Below are 16697 nucleotides of genomic sequence, written 5' to 3'. Positions count from 1 at the left end.
CCCTTTGGCTCTTCTAGACTGATTTTTCTGCTTCCCATCCCTGAGATAAACTTTCAGTTCTGTATAGGATCACATAGATTAGGCTAGTCATTTCTGAGAAAAAGAAAATAACACAAAGTAGTGATGAATACTTAGGTTTGGAAACTGAAATGACTTTCAGGAATCTTGCATTAAAAGAAGGGAAGACGGGAATGTTTATGCATTTTTTCCTCACCTCATCAATTCCCAAGGACCAACATACCAATTTATCTGCATTAAAGCCTCACGTTCTACAACAGTCGTTCCCAACGTTTTGTTTTTTTAAAAAATCAGGGAGCACTTTGACCAGGGACCACTCTCCAACATCAGTACCAAAAGGGTTACGAATCAGTTTTTGGTCAACTTTAGATTTGGTTTGGTTATTTGGGGTGCTGATTCTAGTTTCTGATACAGAACATATGTCATACAATACTTGCCATATTTTAGTTCTTGCGTACCACTAGTGGTCCACGGACCACAAGTTGGGAACCACGGCTCTACAACTATCTACATGTATCATGAGTCACTCTCGGGCTGAGAAGGGCGGTATAGAAATACAGTAAATAAAATAAATAATAAATAATCAAGTGAAAACATTAGAATCAAATGGAATGATTCCTTTAAAAGTGCCACACTATTTTAGGTTTCTTTATCAGACATTCTTCCGTTTTACTTTCGGTTTTGTCTTCTAAGTTTTAACATTGTAAACCATTAATTTGGACTGTTATTGTTGTATATTTATTTATTCACTTTATTTATACCATGCCTTTCTTCTCATGGGGACTCAAGGTGGCTAACAATCCCACACTTGAGTCACAATTTAAAACAAAGTGAATACAAAAATTGAGTAACAAATAATACAGTATAGATTGAGGTTAAATACATCTATAATATAATAGACACACTTTAACATAGCATAACATTTCACAATCCTTCCCACCCAACCCGAGTGTACATTCAAGTTATTTCCAACCTGAGGTGAAGCCATCGTGAGTTTTCTTGACAAGATTTTTTCACAGGGGAAGGCTGAGAGAATGTGACATCCTCAAGATAACCCAGTGAATTTCCATGGTTAAGCAGGGATTCCGACTCTGGTTTCCAGAGTTACAGTCTAACAATCAAACCACAACACCATGCTGGCTTTTTAATTTTGGTTATAATTTCTGCTAAATTTTGTGGTTCTGTAAAGGCGTTTCAGTACATTTTAGAGCTAGAAATGCTGAAAATAAAACGGACATAAGAGCCACTGAAATAATTACACCTTTTCATGTCTGAAAAGTTGCCTGCAGTCCACATTTTTATTCTCACCAAAATAATTTTACTGCAGAATTTGAATACTACCATACGTACGTAAGAACCCCCTTTACTTTTAGTTATACAAATTTAGTGATTTGCAAACTTCAGGCCTATTCCTCTTCTTTTTCTTCAGTTTGTCCCGCTTAATGGCGGAGTCCACTTTACTGGTTTGTTGGCGCCATTTCACCCAGACATGTGCCTGATCAGGCTGCATTCCTAATAATAAATCATTAAACTTTTCATTTAAGCTATTCACAGCCATGAAGAAATGTTGTCTTCTGATTGTAAATTCTCATCCTTCCTGAATTTTCCATTTACAAACTACCTTGACATTTTCAAATGCCTAATTTTTTCACTTCGGCATAAAGATGTCATTATCCTGACCAGAAAGAAAAGACAGTTTTGTTTTTCAGAATCTAAGTCTTCTATTCTAGAACAAATTTCTAAAAGACCATGGAAGAGAAAATGTGTGTTTGTGTTCCAACAGCAAAGGAGGAATGCTGTTTTGATTTACCTGAAATGTATTAAAATACCATCTACTTTTTACAACTCACTTTCAAGGAGCACATTATAAAGATAAAACTCAGTATGAAACAGACATTCAAGGAAAAGCAAAACAAATGGAACTGTGATGAGGAGAGGTTATGAAGTGGAAGTTAACTTCTTAGAAAGGTACTAATATTTGGATTAAACATATTTAAAATAGATTACCATCACTAGTCCTAGCCAAGCAGCTACAATTACAGACAATTGCATAAGGAGGTAGTTGATGAATATGGCAGCTAGCAGACAAAGTATGGAAAATGCTTGTGTTCCTACTCTTCCCTATTCCTCTCCACTATGACTGGAGCCTCTATGTGAACCCCAGTTGAAGGGGAGAGAGGCAGGAAGGAGTGCCAAATCTAGAGTGCCGCAACAGATATCCCCGCCCACATCCTCACACTGTATTGCTTCCATTCTAGCAGACACCCATGTATACCTACATCTTCAAGTAGGTATACATGGGAAGAGTTCCACCTTAAATTATAGACGCCCTAGGCCTATATATCCCACTTTACTCACAACTATGTCGTCATCAGAGTGAGGAATTCTGAAATTAGCAATACCTTGTTTTATTGAACTCCAGTCAACTAGCTCAGAAGCTTTCTAAAGCCCCGACCAAAAAACTGAATATGAAGTATACAACACAAAAATATAAATTGTTTATTTTCTGCCTTCAACTGCTTTCTAAAAAATTGGGAGTTTAAAACACTGATCTCTGTACAATTTTAAGTACATACAAGTGAAAAAAATGGCTATACAGTAATGTGCAGCTATACGCTGGGGATTTGCTCCTTGTGAGTTTTGCAGGCAAATAAAAAACTCAAATCAGAATCTCATCCCAGTTTTTGGGGGGGAAAACACTAGGAATTAAGCTCTCTTCTGCTGCCAACATTCCTACAATCTAATCTGTCAAGGGTTATCGGAGACTGACAGAATCATGCAAGAGTGGGAGAGGAGTAGGTGTGTAAATACATGCACATGTTCTTCGATGTTGTGACAGATTGATTTAAAAGAAGAAACTAGAAAAATGAGAGGAACCAGAACTTGTTCTGACCAGTTAATTACAGTGTGAGTTTTCAGCTACTTTCCAGACAATCTTAAACTTTGAAATCCCCCCAAATGGTTCATCGAGTATATCACAGAAGTACCATATAAGTCATTATAAATCAAACAAATCACTGCAGTTTTGGTCCTTAAGCACACACTAAAATTTGCACTTAAGCACTTAAACATTTACATAAGGAAGTATGAGTTTGAATATCTTGGGATTTTTTTTCCTTTGACAAAATCTAACCAGGAGATTCAACACTGTATACCATGTTACAGGCCTGGTTTAGAGGACTGATGCCAATTGCTCTTGCACTGAAATAAGATGTGGGAATTTACATTTGTCCACCATAATGAATTCCTGTCCAGTATAAGAACAGCAAGAGGTATAATTCTTACATTTCTATTTATGTCATGTAAGTGTTTGCAGGAATACTTCGGACAGAACATGGACAATTTTATTTTTTACTTCCTGACTTATTTTAAAATGATGGTTTAACAATTTTCAGTGGATACTGTATTATGTGACTGTGAGTACCAAGAAGAGCTTGAACTTAGTGGCAGACCACCAGTTTTGCCTAAAGAAAAATCCCAATATCAAAAAGGAGCTGAGAAATCCCACTTTCAAAAACCATAAAGAAACATTTCTAGTTGGGAGACCAGGAGTGGGGAGCCTGGACTGCTATCCAATATTAGACTGAAGAACTACACATACCTCATCCCTCATATTAAAAAACTTCCTGTGAATTAATGGGCTAGCAAAATCTGCTTCTCAGGAGACTAAGACATTGGCAGTGCAGAGTTTCCCACTTGGTTCACATAACCTCCATCATGTATTTTAATTAATCAGTCTCAACTAAATGTCAATTTTGGGGAGCTGTACCTAATCTAGATTGTTTCTACAAATTGAACAAATCCAGAATAAAAGTATCAAAAGTGTTCGAGGAAATTCTGCTGTCTCCTCTTTAAACTTTGCTTAAGAGATTAGAAGCATGCTCCATATTTCCATGTTCCTCCTCTTGTCTATGCTTGTTGTAATGACAGTTTAACACTACTTATACACCAAGACCAACTAGATCAAGACAAAACAAAATGATAAAACTGAGATGGATTCTTGTCTATGATTCCAAGGCACTCTTCTTTAGCTCTATTAAGTGAGGGTTGCAGTAAGCCACAGAAAGGAAATGGGACACTGACAAACATGGACATGACAGATATCACAGTCCAATTACTTTCACAGTAGGTAGTATGCTCTTTTGTTTAAGCCAGGCTGTCTCAATGTTTCAAATGAACCAAAGAAGCTTTAGAACAAACCAAGATCTTAAATCAACATGAATCTATGGTTTAAATTTTTTGGTTGTTCCAAGACTAACACCTTATTTTCAAACTGAAATAAAAAACAAAATTGGGTTTAGAGTATTTATAGTTTAATTTCAACTTATGTAACTACAAAAAAGGAAGTGTGGACAGCAGAAAAAATTCTGTCCATACCCCAACTTGTTATGTAAATCTATAATCATGCAAGTTTCATGCATACAGAGATCAGGACAGTAGCATTCAAAATGAGTCTTCCTGACAGAAGATTTAAATAATTATTTCCAAATGAACCACTCCAACTGAGTATTACCATCAGCAAATACATGTTCCCTAAAAAAAAGCTGTATGAAATCTTGTCAATGTTTCTACAGCCTTACGTAAGTTTAAAAAGAAAACAGGAATCCTTAAAAGAATGGAATATTGGTAAAGCAAAGAAAATAACTGAAATCAAAATATTGAGTATAGATTTCTTACAGAGGTATGTCTCAGGTGTTCATTTTCCTGGTTTGCTTAAATCAACTGTTCTCAACCTGGGGGTCGTAACCCCTATGGTGGTCGATCAGCTGCTTAAGGGGGTCGTGCCACTACTTCCTTTGGCCCCGCCTCCTCCGCCTCCCCCAAATGGCTGCTGGGCCCCCATTGCCAGCCAAACAGCCAGCCAGTACCCACGCCCATGCCACTTCTCTTTCTCTATCTCTGCTCCTTCAGGTTGGCACAGAGGGACTCCCCCTTCTCCTCTAGGGTGGCAAGGAGTCACAGGAGGCATTTGGATGTAGAGGTGCACGTGCAGTGGAAGCAGCTCCTCCCCCCCCCTCTCTTTTTCTCCCCTTTACTTCTCTCCCCTTTTCCCCCTCTTTCTCACCCTTTTTCTCCTGTGGGCCGAGGAGCAGGAGGGAGAAGGGAGGCCATTGGGACACGCTAGGTGGCTCCCATCTGACTGTGACCAAGGAAGGTTGGAAGGAAGGAGACAAGGAAGGAGGCTTTCTTTGCTCTCTCTCTCCATTGTTTACTGGGCCTGAGGAGAAGAAGAGGTGTTGGTAGCGGGAGGAGCAGGCCGGGGCTGGTGCTGCCTCCCTCCTTGTCCTCCTCCCCGCTCCCTGCCTCCATACTGTGTCTACTGTGTCCTTTCGCCTCCTACTTTATCACAGGCAAGAAAGCCTTACCACTGTGCCCCCCTGACTTTGGGACTCATTGCCTGGTGAGATTAGGCAAGCCTCCACCTTAGCAGCCTTCAAGAAAAAATTGAAAACTTGGCTCTTCCAATGTGCCTTTGGAGAGTGACCATTTATCCCATTTCTGCTTGCTCTATCTATAGTGTTGCCCTTATGATGCACTTTCCCCCATCTTAAACTGAAAACTACCCCACTGTTTATTCTTTTCTTGTTGTTGTTCATTCGTTCAGTCGTCTCCGACTCTTCGTGACCTCATGGACCAGCCCACGCCAGAGCTCCCTGTCGGCCGTCACCACCCCCAGCTCCTTCAAGGTCAGTCCAGTCACTTCAAGGATGCCATCCATCCATCTTGCCCTTGGTCGGCCTCTCTTCCTTTTGCCTTCCACTTTCCCCAGCATAATTGTCTTCTCTAGGCTTTGCTGTCTCCTCATGATGTGGCCAAAGTACTTCAACTTTGTCTCTAGTATCCTTCCCTCCAATGAGCAGTCGGGCTTTATTTCCTGGAGGATGGACTGGTTGGATCTTCTCGCAGTCCAAGGCACTCTCAGAACTTTCCTCCAACACCACAGTTCAAAAGCATCTATCTTCCTTCCCTAAGGTACAGCTCTCACATCCGTAAGTTACTACAGGGAATACCATGGCTTTGACTAGGCGGATCTTTGTTGCCAGTGTGATGTCTCTACTCTTTACTATTTTATTGAGACTGGACATTGCTCTCCTCCCAAGAAGTAAGCGTCTTCTGATTTCCTGGCCACAGTCTGCATCTGCAGTAATCTTTGCACCTAGAAATTCTTTTCTAGTTCCCCTCAATTACATATTTTCTTTCCTACCTCATCCAGGGTGATATCATTTTATCTCGTCCATTTGGCCTGCCCATTCTGTTCGATTTTATATGGTGTTAATTTGTTTTATTTGTTTTATTTTGCTTCTGTACATATTTTATTTTGATGTAATTTTCTGTTGACTGCATTCTGTATTTTATTTTGTTGTATTGTATCTTTAGACTTGGCCTCATGTTAGCCGCCCCGAGTCCCCTTTGGGGAGATGGTGGAGGGATATAAATAAAGTTTATTGTTGTTGTTGTTGTTGAGGGGGGTGAGGCAAGAGCACCCTTTTCGCAGCCACCAGAGGGGCCGAGGGGAGAGGGCGGAGTGGGTGGCAGAGGAAGCAGTGGCCTCAAGAGCACGGTGGACCCACAGGGGAGGCTGGTGGGCACTCTGCTCTGAGCGGGAAGACCAACTTAAACACTCCCTTTTCACCTTATTGACGCCTTCAAGGGGTTCTGAGAGAGACATTTGGGATGTGACACCACCCCCCCCCCCTCAGCTTCCTATTTGGGGGAAATGATGTCTGGGGGTGCTTTGGTTAGGATCTTTGAGAGGGAATGAATCACAGAGTTGCAATTCAAATGATGACTCTGACTTAGTTTTGTGGCTTTTAATAGTTTTTTTTTTAGAATTGTATGTTTTATTTGGTTTTATCTATGATGTACAGTATTTTTACCTGTTTGTGTATGTGGCATTAAATTCTGTCACACTGTGAGCCATTTTGAGTTCCCATTGGGGTGAGAGAAAGCGGGATATAAATATAGTAAGTAAATAAATAAATAATAAAGAAGAGATCTTCTTATCCTCATCCCTGTTCAAGTCTGTGTAAATTCATCCTTCATCTTAAGCATATACAGGCAGTCCCCAAGTTACAAACAAGCTGGGTTCTGTAGGTTTGTTCTTAAGTTGAATTGGTATGTTAATGTAACTCCAGTCATATGTGTGCGTGTGATGTATACACACATAAACACACACAGACACACACACATATACTAGATTTGAATAGCATAGGGAAGGGTTAACAACCTTGTGGTGTTTGCTTTGCTGTCTGTGCCCCTGTTCAGAAGATGTCACCTCACTTTCTGTCCCTGTGAGACTTAGATTTTGAAAAAAATGAAAACAAGGGTTGGAGATAAAGCTTCAGTAGAGACATTTTTCCCCTTTTCTGTTTATTGGCACTGAATGTTTGCCATTTTTGTTATTTCTACCACCCTGAGTTCCTTCAGGGAGATAGGGTGTGTTATAAATAAAAATTGTTGTTGTTGTTGTTAATCCTTTCAGGAGTGAACTTCACTTACAAAGGATAGATTCCTCTCTCTCCCTGTTGTCTCAGCCCCATTCTTAACTAGGAGTAGTTTGTAATTCAGGGACAGCCTTTAGTTTAAAGTGCAACATCATCACACAAACGTGGACAGTCCTAAGGAATGAAGTTATAAAGTAGCAATGAAAATAATTTTAAGGTTGAGGGTCACCACAACATGAGGAACTGTATTAAAGCAATGGTTTTCAACCTGTGGGTACCCAGATGTTTTGGCCTTCAACTCCCAGAAATCCTAACAACTGGTAAACTGGCTGAGATTTCTGATAGTTATAGGCCAAAACACCAAAGGACCCATAGGTTGAAAACCACTGGAAATGGTGGAAGCATTAGGAAGGTTGAGAACCACTGGATTAAATCCTGTTCTATTGTTTTGCTACTGCCCACAGATATTCTGGTTTGTTCTTCTGAAGAATATTGCAAATGTATTATGAAACCTTTATGCCACATCCACAGGCACTTCAATCATATAATCAAAACATAGCAGTTGTCTAAATAAGCTTACATTATTAGTTCTTTCTAATCATACTTTTCCATTCTTGACAAAAATATATAGAAAAAAACCCTGAACTAAACTGCTGGAACTGAAAATCCCCATAATATGTGACAACAACAATATCATATTTTTTGGTTTTAAGGCACCGGTCTTCATTTTGAGGGGGGAGAGAACAGTCCAGCTAAACTTCTAAATATCTCATTATCAGCAGATGCTTCTGTGAACAAGACTCATTCAATTACTCAACTAGGCCCCCCAGAATGAATTAATGCAACATAATAGTCCTTCTGTTTATAGCAAGGATAGAATATGGAGATGAAAATAACCAGTAATAGAACTTATGAGATAACTTACTTATTATGGACTTTATTCTTTCAGTTAATATACTAGAAGAAAGTTACTGATACATGGGCACTGTCAGAACTGCAAAATAACTAATCAGACCAATCTCATATTAAGTCAAATGTATAGGAAATTGAAAAATCCGAACCCTTCATATTCAAGCATTAAAATGAAATTCTAATTTCAGGATTTATGTGGACTGAGGAAAATAAACCACTATCCTGCTTATAGTGTATGCTCATGGTTTTTAAAGTAGAATTTTGTACTTGCAGGGAAAATATTAATTTCCATTTTCATTTAATGGTCAATTACTTGAAGCCCAGCAGCTCAACACAAATGGAATCCTTCAATAGTGTTCTGCTATTATTTAAATACTTACAGTGAAAAATACGGAAATCAATGTATGGATGAGAACCTCTTCTCTCTGTTTCAAATCCTGCCCGACTTCTTACTCGTACATCTCCTAGAAATAGGGTCAAGAGTGAAACATGCTGTGTCGAAGAGCTCCAGAGAAAACTGCAACTGAGTATAGTTGCAAGGTGTAGACTTTATACATGTAGTGTAACAATCATACAATGAACCTGACTCAGTGTCTTTCATTTCAGAGGCAGTTTCAAAACAAGCTTGAAGACTTTTCAAACATGTAACTGCATGTTGTTCATAAAATTCATTATATACACAGCGAAAAGCATGTACAGCTACTCAGATCATATTGCATATGGTACGCTATACTACCATGATGCAAGATAAAAGTAAACATAACATCTTTTTGCTCTCCCGCACCATAACATTTGCTGTTCAAGATGAATTTAAGGATCTTTATTTGGATTTTACATTTACAATTACAACTGTTGCCAATATAGTTTACTTATTTGTGCACAGTTGTTTAATTATACAAAGTGTTACTGAAATATCAAAACCTATTAGAAAGATGAATAAAATGGACATATCCTTCACTTGTTAAAATTCCCTTATCAATTGTAAGAAAAGTCTATTGTTAATTGAAACTAACTAGTCAAATAAATTAAGAGAGTTACAAGATAAGATGGGCCTGACTCAAAAGATATTTTTCATCTGCATATTAGACCTCCAATGTGATCCAAATTTGCTGTGGAAGTCCCCCCACCTCTATCCTCCACAGCAACTCTACTCACAGTGGTGGTTCATGGACTGGTATAAGTCTGTGAGCTAATTGCTGCCAGTCCATGGAAATTTTTAATGAAAGAAAGAACTAGTTGTAGTCAACCTCAGACTTGCATGCTTCCTTCTTTTTCTTTAATCACAAGATGTAATGCTGGAAAACCAAACCAAGCAGCTGTGATCATAGTTTTCAGTTCTGGCTAACAGAATCTATAGCATTCACAAATCTTAGTTTTGATGTTATGGAAAATTATAATGAGAGGAAACACTGATGTAAGTTGAAGGTTTACTCAAATTATGCTATGGTTTCAAATTATATCCAAACCAACTCAAATGTGGAAGTAGCAAAACTTCTGACCCTCCACATTTCCATAAGAAAGTATTTTCAAAGCAAAATATTACATTTTTAAAATGAACCATGGACTACTCAACTGATATTACTCGAGAAAGTTCAAACTTTCTGTACTCAGTTCTTTATATGAATTTATTTGTCTACAAAGTTGTTTTTGGAAAAAATAATACTGACCAAAACAATTTATGTTTCAGGATATATTTTCATTCTATTTTATATATTGCATAATTTTTCAGAAAACATTTTGCATGCCTTGAAGACACACTGTGAGACTGGATACACCTATCTTCAAAAACAATAAACTAACTATAACGCTAAACTGGCAATATCCAGTCAACAATCCAAGTATGCCTACTAAATGTTCACAAGTTTTAAATTTCATTAAAATCTTCACACTGAAACAAGAACCAAAACAAGAGCTGAGTTTGAAATGCAAACAAGATACAATACCGGCAGCACAAGATCTCTTCAAGTTTTCAGGTAATAAATTATTTGTTCAAGATGTTAACTAAAGGGTGATAGATTCAGCATTACAGTATTTGTATACAATGGCTAGAATCGAAAACTGTGTACACATACAGGAGCTTTTTCTTCAGTTCATTGTGCCTCCTCCCTGCTTCTTAAGTTACTAAAAGAAACAAGTTGTTACAAGGGGTTGCAGCTGAATAAAGGAAACCAACTTCCTTCTCTCCAAGCACAAGCCATCTGACATTGGAGCCAACATTATTTCTCAAAATCAAATAAGAAAGCATTTGTGCCAACTTGTTTTTCTAAAAAGAAATGGCAAAAGATAAAAAAAAAATCTCAAATAATGTTGCGCTTGAGTCCTGCAACAAATTTATGGGTCCCACCCTTTACAAAGGCCCGTTAGAAGTGTGCATCTTTCTTAGCAAAATGCCTATCACTCATAATTTCCATAATCATTTCCTAAGGTTAGCTAAGCACATATTAGTCTTTACTCCCAACCAAAGGTCACTGGGACACTGGATCCCCCACCTCCTAGGAAAATCATCATGGCAACAGGAAGACCAACATAACCCCAGTCATCAGAAAATGAGCTGTTGCAAGAAACATGTATTCCCTCTCCCCATCAGAAAGAACTCGTACAACTGCTACTTGCCCTAAATACAAAGCCAAAGGAGACACACCAACCAGAAGTCCAGGAGCCACAAGAGGATAGACATATGCCTCCTACAAAAACCATCTTCAGAAGGGACAGCTTACTCTAGCTCCTTCCATCAGGGACCAGAATACATCATCTGCTCAAGCATTCCAATACTTTATTCAGAGGGAAATGGTGCAAGAGTCGCTAATTTTCAGAACTTAATTCAGATATAACAGTTGCATCCTGATACAATGGTAAAACACGTGGTAACAATACAGGAATAAGTGTCTCATCATGGCCATAGGAAACCTGGAAGCTACTATTTCCATTTTAGAATAATTGTAGTGTAGTGTTATCCAAAGACTAAAATTATGGTTAATATTAAATATGATTAAATTAACACTAGCCTTTTATATCCTTTCTACTTTAAGATAAATGTGGTTTGTTTTCCACTAACCATAATTCAGATAAGCTAGTTTACCTGTGATCAGATGGCACAACAAGTTCCCATTAACTGAATGTGGAATGAAATCCATGCAAAGCTCCCTCCCACAGCCATCACCTGGTGAAGGAGCTCATGATCCCAAGAGTTCCAGATGTTTTGGACTTCTGCTCCCAGAAGCCTTACTTGCCCAATAATCAGCATTTCTGAGAGCTAAAGTCCAAAACATCTGTAAGACTGGGAAAACTGCCTTAGATATGGGCTCTAGGAATATTTGGCTGCTTGGCTGCTATCATACTTCACTGACTAAGTTATAATGTTGGGATATTATTTTTCCCCTTATGTTCAAATTTTTGAGAAAATAGTGCTTCAGAAATGCAACCTCGGATGAAGTACTATTGAAAATAATGATGAAGTTTAAGGACTACTTCCACTAACTGGAGCTTACGAATTACTCTAACTCAAAAGCAGCTATTGCCCTAGAACAAATTTAGAGATATAATCCTTTCATCTTTTTTATGTCATGGAATCATATTATCCTTACATGAACAATCAGATAACATTATAATCTAGGCCATTCAATTTTCCTTAATATTTCAAAACTGGCTGTACATTTTTATCAGCATTCTCAGAAGGGTCTGATTGCAATACTCATTCTGTATGACCAAATCATCCTTCCATGAAAATCTGCTGTGAAGGCCTTGCTAAGGCTTCCTTCATTAAATATTAAGATCAGTGATGAACAAAAGCCAGGCATTTTAAAACAAGAATTTTTACTGACTATTTTGTGCTTTAAGATGTATATGTTTACTGATTTGCTTACACACGTTTTGATATAAGCAAATAAACAATTATTTACTGAACACATAAACAAAGCATGAATTTCCATTAGAGGTACCTGCAAATCAGATAAAATGCCACAGCAAAATCTCGATTAGGTATCATTTAGAAGAGAGAACATGTTTGAAATTTGTTCAGACTACCTTATATAATAATCTCTAAATCAACCTAATGTGTAAGCTGAGGGCTGGTTTAAGGGCCAAAAGTCTGGATTTTGATACACCCCGTGGATATGTTGAGGTCCATTTGGTGGAGAGAAGAAAGCACTAGTGCCCACTCATGGATCAGCCAACCCTGAGAGGATGTTTTCTTTTTTAATAAGACTTGAGATGCTATACTCACATTGTTGTGTGGATAAGTTGATCCAGTTTTTTGGGCTGATTTTTGACTAAAATTTCTAGACTTCTGCATGAACACAGAAGTATGTTCATTCCCAAGTTGTATTTGTCGCAAAATCTGAAATATTGATTCATAATGGTTGAATTACCATGAATAGCCAAAAAGAGATCTTTGGGGCATTGAAATGTGTGGCAAAAACACTCACCACTGAAGGTACAAAAAGGGGAGCAAAAAAGAAATGTCTAAAACAGAGCATTGGTTAAAAAATACTATATCAAAGGAAAAGTCTAACTCAAAAAACTAGGATAAAACAAATGCAGTTTTATTAAAAGTTATAAAATATTTTGAGTTCCTTTCAAGATAGCGAGAATAATTATTAAGCCATCCATATGAGGTATAACAGATAGATATTGCAAAAAATAACTAGGAAATCTGCAGGAACTTTTTTGTTGAATTCCAGGGTCAGAGAAGCAGATGGCGAAAACAGAATAACAGCCTGCATCAGGGGAGCATGCTTGCTCCATCAGTGTTTAACATTTACACAAATTATCAGCCACTGCCAGAAGGGACAAAGATTCATCTATGCTGATGATCGTGCCATCACTGCCCAAGCAGGAAGCTTTGAAATGCTTGAACAGAAGCTCTCCGAAGCTTTAAGTGCCTATTATAGAGAAAGCCAGCTGATTCCTAATCCATCTAAAACACAGATGTGTGCTTTTCATCTTAAGAACAGAGAAGCATCTCGAGCTCTGAGGACTACCTGGAAAGAAATCCCACCGGAGCATTGCAGCACTTCCAAATACCTGGGAGTTACCTTGGACCGTGCTCTGACCTAAAGAAGCACTGCCTAAATATAAAGCAAAAAGTGGGTGATATAAATCATATCATACGAAAGCGGACTGAAATAACCTGGGGATCACAATCACATACAGTGAAGACATCTGCTCCTGTGCTTTGCTACTCTGCTGCTGAGTACACATGTCCAATGTGGAACATATCTCGCCATGCTAAAACAGTGGATGTGGCACTTAATGAGACATGTTGTAATATCACAGGATGTCTATGCCCTACACCACTGGAGAAATTATACCCTTTAACTGGTATCGCACCACCTGACATCCACCAGGAAGTAGGAGCCAATAATGAAAGGACCAAGGCAGTGACATCTCTGGCCCATCCCCTGTTTAGTTATCAGCCAGCATGCCAACGCCTTAAATCAAGAAATAGTTTTTTAAGATCTACAGAAGTACTTGAAGGAACACCTCAGCAAGCAAAAGTACAAAAGTGGCAGGTGAAAACCCAGAACCTCAATCAATGGCTGATACCGAATGAGGGACTCCCTGCTGGGGACACAAAATACTGGGTGACTTGGAAGGTGCTGAACAGACTGAGCTTTGGAACCATGAGATGCACAGCCAACTTTAAGAAATGGGGTTACAAAGTGGAGTACAGAACATGCGAGTGTGGAAAAGAGCAAACCACAGACCACCTATTACAATGCAATCTGAGCCCTGCCACATGCACAATTGAGAACCTTCTTATAGTTTATATTTATTTATTTATTTATTTCTAGTCAAAGGAAATTTAATATAATGCCAAGTTTTAAACTTTGTGCTTTTAAAATACATTACAACTGTGCCCTTGGTTCGTTTCCAATACAATAAATAAATAAAATCACAAAAATGATCCAATATGAAAATATGAAATGCATTTTCAAAACTGATTCATTGTTATACTTGTGTTCTTTAACTAAAACAGTTGTGCAATGCATAATCTTAATTCCTCCGACTATCAATTTTAAACTTTTATAAAATGGCAGCTGTCTATTAAAAAGGGTGTCAAATGTGTTTCACGGTGCATTTGGTTCAAACAATTTCCATCAGCTTCGGGCTAATCTCTGCTGTTCCAAATTATATAAATAAGCACAGCCGTTATATCCAAGGGTTCCCATCTATCAGTGGAATATTAGAACATACAGTACAACCCCCAAAGCTGGTATTTTAGGATATTTAGACCTAATCCTAAAATGAGCAATAGAGGAACACTCCAAAACCAATCTGGAATTGAGAGAAGGAAGGGATGGGGAAGTCATCTTGTAAATACACCTGATTTTGGAACATAAGCAGGGTCAGATTTGCTTATGTACTCGCATGGTAAATACCAACAAATATAAGGTGCTGTGGGATATATTTAAAAGAACTGGAAAAATAATGCCTGAGCATTCCTTGTGTAAAAAATTACTGTGAAATTCAAAATTCATCAGGAGTCATTGGCTACTTGAGGTAACACACGCACAATAATTTCCAAGAAGAGAACACTAACTCTACCAACCTCTTGGCAAAATATGTCTACTGAACCATTCCATTTTATCTCATGACCTATGTAAATGAAATATTAAAACATATCAGAACAAAATAAAATGGAACAAGGAATGATACCATGTGCTTTTGACATGTGATAATCCTAAGGCAAACCTACTAAAGGGGCTTCCTCGCTCTGAGGCTGAGAAAATGTAACTTATGCAAGTTCATCCAGGAGGTGTCAATGGGTCAGTAAGGATGGCACCATGTTCTCCCTAAATTCTGGTGAAATCATTATACAGGCAGCCGCCGAGTTACAAACATCCGACTTACAAACTACTCATAGTAAAGAATGGGGGTGAGACAGAAGGAAAAGGGAGAAATTACCCATAGGAAAGAAAATTCACTCTTGAAAGAGTTATCATGGGGAAAAGATGTCTCCACTGAAGCTTTCTCACCAAATCCTTGTTTCCACAAAAAATAATTTTTTGAATCCTACACACACACACACACACACACACACATATATATATATATCTGTAGTTACACTTTTAAAAAGTACCTGTTCTGACTTACATACAGATTCAACTTAAGAACAAACTACAGAACCTATCTTGTTCAGAATTTGGGGAACTACCTGTAGAATATTTGCTGTCCTTTGTCTATTTTACCAGATGCATCTAATTCTAGGCACTTTCGTGGTTTGTCTTCAGATGGAAGAAATATGTTTTCAAATTTACATCATTCAAAATCTGTGATGAAATGTCAATTTCATCACAAAATAAAAACCCTCTGCTTTGATTTAGAGTCAAGTCATGGATACAATCATCACAAATTCCAAGGACCACTTGTAACAGGGAGCTAACTGTTTACTCTCTTCTACTTTGATAAGACTTTCACAAGAGAAAAATGCTGAAACAAAAAATATTTTAGAACCCCTCTCTCATCATCTGTTTGACTGTCTCTCTACTGCACACTTGAGTCACCATCCACTGTATTTTAGTATGTTCTTGTTTGCACTGGAAGGAATGAGTGAGTTAAAGAGCTTCTGCTAAGTTTTCAATATATTTGCGATGAGAATATTGCTATTCTTATTTTTTTAATGCTTCTGATGTGGCATTGAATAATTTGTTATTCTTTGTACTTCAATCATTAGTTTCAATTTACTCTATAATTTAAGAAAATGTCTGCTTAATCATATAACATCAAAACAACATGTCATGGTTTTCCTTCCACTGTCACTACCTATACCAGTGGTTTCCAACTTTTTTTTTGACCAGGGACCACTCTCCAACATTAGTACCAAAAGGGTTACAAATCAGCTTTTGGTCAACTTTAGATTTGGTTTGGTTATTTGGGATGCTGATTCATAAAATTGCATTGGATGGATCACATCAGCTCTAGGTCTTAATACAGAATATATGGCATCCAGTAATTGCTATCTCCTCGCCCACAGAAAACCATATTTAATAATCTAGAGATGATGTGGTCTATCCAATGTAATGCTCTGAATCAGCACCCCAAATAACCCCAGGAACAGGCCTAAAAACGAAGACACCAAGGTGCTCCCACTTCCAGGCACCATGTGGAACAGCTCCGCTCAGAAGGAGGGAGGAGGAGGAATCAGGAGGCTTGTTGTCGTACCTTTCGTGGGTAGTCAGCCTCTCCTCTCCCGATATCCCCGCTGCTCGGCACTATAACAGGGTTTCATGAGACCAGTCACTCTTGTTTCAACGGTGTCGTAACAATGAGACAACGGACTATATTTTAGTTCTTGGGGACCACAGATAGGGAACTACTGAA

General features: G+C 38.2%; 1 protein-coding gene across 2 annotated transcripts in view; it reads right to left on the bottom strand.

Moving 5' to 3' along the window:
• The window catches only part of PDE7A (phosphodiesterase 7A), a 63820-nt gene that overhangs the window by 17666 nt on the left and 29457 nt on the right, over window positions 1–16697 (bottom strand). The window contains exon 3 of one of the 2 annotated variants that reach the window (XM_060775398.2): window positions 8756–8839. The exons of the other annotated variant lie outside the window; for it this stretch is intronic. Coding sequence (XP_060631381.2) covers window positions 8756–8839 — 84 coding nt within the window. The remainder of the gene's footprint in view (window positions 1–8755; window positions 8840–16697) is intronic. 2 annotated transcript variants of the gene reach the window in all.

This window comes from Anolis sagrei, chromosome 4 (genome assembly GCF_037176765.1).
Source record: "Anolis sagrei isolate rAnoSag1 chromosome 4, rAnoSag1.mat, whole genome shotgun sequence".
Classification (NCBI taxonomy): domain Eukaryota; kingdom Metazoa; phylum Chordata; class Lepidosauria; order Squamata; family Dactyloidae; genus Anolis; species Anolis sagrei.
Note: the sequence above shows the minus strand (reverse complement) of the source record. Positions and strands in the feature narration are given on the sequence as shown.